This window comes from Arachis hypogaea, chromosome 13, assembly GCF_003086295.3.
Source record: "Arachis hypogaea cultivar Tifrunner chromosome 13, arahy.Tifrunner.gnm2.J5K5, whole genome shotgun sequence".
In the NCBI taxonomy this organism is placed as follows: domain Eukaryota; kingdom Viridiplantae; phylum Streptophyta; class Magnoliopsida; order Fabales; family Fabaceae; genus Arachis; species Arachis hypogaea.
In genome coordinates this window covers 29,058,381-29,063,237 of record NC_092048.1, presented here as the reverse complement: position 1 = coordinate 29,063,237, position 4,857 = coordinate 29,058,381, and the positions used below count along the sequence as shown (strand labels likewise).

The 4,857-nt window shown below is 33.7% G+C and overlaps 1 protein-coding gene across 1 annotated transcript; it reads right to left on the bottom strand.

Annotated features, from left to right (window-relative positions):
* Positions 1-3,470: 3,470 nt before the first annotated feature.
* Positions 3,471-4,586, bottom strand: LOC112733237 (uncharacterized). The gene is made up of 2 exons (XM_072210641.1): positions 3,824-4,586; positions 3,471-3,747 (listed from the first exon to the last, which is right to left on the bottom strand). The coding sequence occupies exons 1-2, from the start codon at positions 4,584-4,586 to the stop codon at positions 3,566-3,568; spliced, it is 945 nt and encodes a 314-aa protein (XP_072066742.1). The 3' UTR covers positions 3,471-3,565.
* Positions 4,587-4,857: the final 271 nt, after the last annotated feature.

Here is a 4,857-nt window from a genome sequence, read left to right as displayed (position 1 = left end):
AGAGGTCGGAAACTCCAAAGCCTGGCTAATAAATTGATAAATTTTCAAAAAACTCCAAGAGTTGGGGTGAAGTTGGGTAGGAGCAACTCGACAGTGATGCAAAACTGACATCTCAAAGTCTGAAAAAGGAAGAAAAACACCTAAACGGGTGATCATACACTCATACATAAAGAAAAAATGAGGGGCCACCTCATTAACCCTCCCAAAGCAAACCCGGTCTTCAGGACCCGGGACCACCAACTCATACTTCGGCTCATCCTCCTCAGAAGTACAAATTCGGTGGTGAGTACGAAGGTTGGTGATAAACTCAGTATCGACTGAGGGTTCCTCTCCTAGGACCGTGACATCAACCCACTGAGAAAGAACGTCTACGGAAGCCATTTCTTTTTCTTAAAAAGGTAACAAAAACCTACAAGGGAAAAAGAAAAGGAAAATCAAAAACACGGTCTCTAAAGGGAGGGAATACGGAACTAAAGTCTACAAACCAACCTATCTAAAAAATAAAGGCATGCAAACAGAAAAGCATGTTACAAAAAGAACTAACCTTTATCTGAAATAAGGGTTGGAGGAAACGAAAGCCTTCGAAGATACAAGAACGCAGCACGAATGAATGAAGGAGGAATTTGAAAAATTGCAGAAACAAAACAATGAAAGAGAGGGAAAGTATTTATAAGTACGTTAGGGGCACAATGGTAAAAACGGGACAGTCATTAATGAAAATGCACCGTTACCAAGACCATCAATCCCTACGCACATCCCTAACGGACACGACACTTGATTAGACGTAACTGTCAGAACCAAAAGGTCACGAAAAGACACGTCGGTTTCAGAACATCACGTCGGTCCTCCAACAAGTCGGTTACAACCCCGAGTAGTATACTCGAACCCAAATCTTAAAGAGAAATTGGGCTCGAGTAGGGGCACTGTTCATACCCTGGCCCAACGATTAAGGCCCAGGGTCCAAGTAAAAAGGCCCAACCCAAAGAGTTGAGCCTCACCCAGCACCAAAACAGCTGCTACAAAGTCGGTTCGCGCCACGACTTGCTCTAAGGAAGTCGGGAACGAGGGTTAGCTGGCAGATAAGCACTCATTTGAATGAGTAACTGCCCCTAGAATCTCTCTAACTTCTTCCACGAGCCATATCTTAACTTCCCTAAGATAAAGGGACGGTTAACACCCTAGAAAAGTGGCACTACTCCAACGGTGGTTATTGGTTCACCACTATAAATACACTGACACTTCTCAGGTATCTCTAAGTTCCAATACATTCTAAACCTGCTGATACCCTTGCTGACTTAGGCATCGGAGTGTCCTTGCAGGTACCACCCCCCATTCATTCATACTCGCAAGTCGGACGGAGGCCCCCGAGACACAGACCCTTTCAAAGGCTTCCTCCCTCAGACGATTGGGCCAACCAACGCCATCCAACCCATTAATCTCTAGTTACCCATCGTAACAGCTATCAAGTTTTTCCAATTGCATCTTTATTTCTAAAATAAACTATTGATTAAATGTTTTGGTCACTTTACCAGACAATATATATATTTTAGGGGTCATTTTATCAGAAACAAATGTTGAGGTACATTTTGTCAAAAACTAAATTTTTCAAGTACCAAAATAACTATTTACTCACAATAAAAAAATACTGGCAGGTATTGAAGAGTAATCAAGTGCAAATCTAATACAATGACCACGATAACGCAGAATTTTAGTCCTTACGAGAGCACAACAAAGTACAAGAATTGTTTTCTACAACTGATGTGACCCACAAAAATAAAAATGTAAAAACCAATATCAGATTCCACGTTTTGCAATTAACATTCTACACCCTATCGTTATTTTTTGAGGTTCCTAACTTCCTACACAAGAAACGTAAATTTAACTGAAACTGGAGTCCAGCAAAGAGAGAAAACATATAAAGTTCATGTCTTAAAGAGAAATTACTCGTGAAAAGAGAATGATTCATTACTTGCTTTTCCAATTATAGTTAGGAATATATATACATTCATGAGTTGTGCTAGCTGGCATACAACTAATTGTAATGCTAAAACAGAACTAACAAATTAACTAACCTGACTACATCATCAACTAATTATTAACTAACCAATTTATACAACTAGTTAAATTAAATGTGGTCCACAATATTCCTACTCAAATTGGCAGGTATATATTGAACATGCCAAGCTTGAAACCAAGCTGCTAAATTGAGCTAAAGTCAACGGTTTAGTGAATACATCAATTAGTGATGGATTCTAATAATCAACATGAATGAGCTTGATGAATCCTGCCACTACATTTTCACAAATAAAATGGCAATCAATCCCAATGTCTTTGGTTTCTTAATGTAGGGGTGAAAACATATAAGGCCTACAATAAAATTTACTGTCCTAAACTTGCTATTGGCTATTCACCATGTATTAAGTCTAACCGCCTATTATGAAATCTAGTATGGAGCCTAAAATAGTAAAACCTATTAAAAGATCTGATAATTTTAAAAAATAAAAAATAACAAAATAAATAAAAAATGAAGAAAAAGCAAAGATATTACATAATTAAAATATAAAAATGTATATATGTAAATTAAAAAGACAAGAGCCTAGTGGATAAAAATATTTAAATATCATAAAGGATACTAGTTCAAAATCTCATTACATATATATTTACAGATTCAAGCTGCCCTAACAGGCCAAACAAGTTATTCCGTAAGTCGCCAATAAGTTATAGCTCAAATGGCATAGTCCCCCTATACTCATTTAAGAGGTTGCGGGTTCGAGTCTCCTATCTTTGGTAAAAAAAAAGTTATTCCGTAAGTCTAGATCCGACCTATTAAAGAATTTAAGCTTTTAATGTGTGTTTGGATTACAGTTTGCAAACGGGAGTTTGCATAGAATTGATTTTGCAAACTTGATTTTGATGAAAAGTAAGTTTGTGTTAAAGTGATTTATGTTTGGCAATCTTTATGTCAAAATGGATTATAGTAAAGTAAATGTTGTTTGGATTATACTACTCAAAATCACTTTTAGATGAAAAATTACTAAAATAGACATCAATTAAAATAATTTTTTATATTATTCTTTTATTTTACTTTAAATATTTGAATAAATCTTATTAATTCATTTTATAATAAAGTTAATATTTACTTATTAAATTAAAGTAACATATAAAAATTGACAAAATATATTTTAATACATAAAACACTAATAAATATTAAATTAAAATATAAAACACTAATGAAATACATAAAAAATAATATCTTATACAAAATTAGTACATAAGAACACTATTATTTCTACTGCATGTGATTAATAATTTGATCCCTAATCGAATCTCGAACACGGTCCATTTCTGCAGAAGAGCTAATGGTTAGAGTTTGATCTGAACTTTCACCAACATAACTATTATCTTCTCCATCAAGAATGTTTGCATGTTCATATTGATTAAACTCCATATCGGTTTCAGAATGTCTTCTAATAAAATTATGAATAGCCATTGTTGCACACACTATCTGCACTTGAGTTTCAATTTTGAACTTGGGCATGTGTCGCAAGATAGCAAATCTATTTTTTCACACTCCAAAAGTCATTTCTATTGTGCATCTTAAGCTTGAGTGATAATAATTAAATACTTCATTATGATTTGTAAATCCAGAAGAACGCCTAAAATCTGCAAGATGATAGCGCTCACATTTATATGGACCAATATATCCTTTCGGTGTTGGATAACCGGCATCTACCAAATAATATTTACCTAATGAAGAAAAAAAAATAGTTACATGATAACCAAGTAAATATAGTTTATTTGTAAGAAAATGATAAAAATTAACCTGGAGGAGGATGCGGAAAATTCATGGTAGGAGTTGTAATAGCATTATCAAATACACGAGTATCATGCGCAGTGCCTTCCCATCCAGGTAAAGCAAAAATAAAGCACATGTCCCAATCACATATAGCCATTATATTTTGTGTTGGATATCCTTTTCTTCCAATAAATTTGGGTTGATCACTTGGGCTAACCACACATGGGATATGAGTACCATCAATTGCTCCTATAGCATTTTTAAAAAATGGCCAATATCGTTGGTCATTTTTAATTTTGCCATGAACATTCTGAAACTCAGGATCCGATGGCTTAATATATTTAATAGATAATCTCAAGCAAGCAACCAATACCTCATGAAAATGTCTACTAACTGTCTCTCCAAAATGTTGAAACCTTTCTTGTATCATCCTATTACCCACTCCATGACCAACCGTATTTAAGAACATTGCAACCATTTCCTGAACTCCCATTTGTCTTGTAGATTTTAATCCTTGTTCAACTAGTTCATCACAAAATTGAAAGAAAACATGTTTTTCCATCCGAAACATTTCATAACAACGAATGCCATGGCCACATAAAATTTCTTGCACCCATAAATAACCTGTTTGTTCACTAGTTCTGCATGGTTTTTTGCACAGATAATTGACTGTATATTGACTAATTAATGCAGAAACATTTTCAATTTCATCTGTTTCTTCTTCTATAATGGAAAGTAATTTTGATTCTTCATGTTGTTCTTTTTCATACTCTTCAAACAAATACTCCATGTTCATTCCAAATTAATTAACAAAAATTAAGTCCTACATAAGAATATAAATAAATTCTTATCAAAACCAAGCTAAGAAATAAATTATATATAATAAAAATAATAATTAAGTACCACAAATATTATATAAAATGATAAATAACTAAATAAGCAACACACAAATTTTTCTATTATCTTATCCTAGCATAACAAAAAATTCATGGATAAATTAAAATGAAGTACAATAATAACTTAACTAGTTTTGCATAAAAATCACAAAAAAAAAATATTAA

Coding starts and splice junctions, on each gene's coding strand:
- LOC112733237 (XM_072210641.1), bottom strand. CDS start 4,586: ATGGAGTATTTGTTTGAAGAGTATGAAAAAGAACAACATGAAGAATCA. Junction 3,748..3,823: donor TTTTCCGCATCCTCCTCCAG/GTTAATTTTTAT, acceptor TTTCTTCATTAG/GTAAATATTATTTGGTAGAT.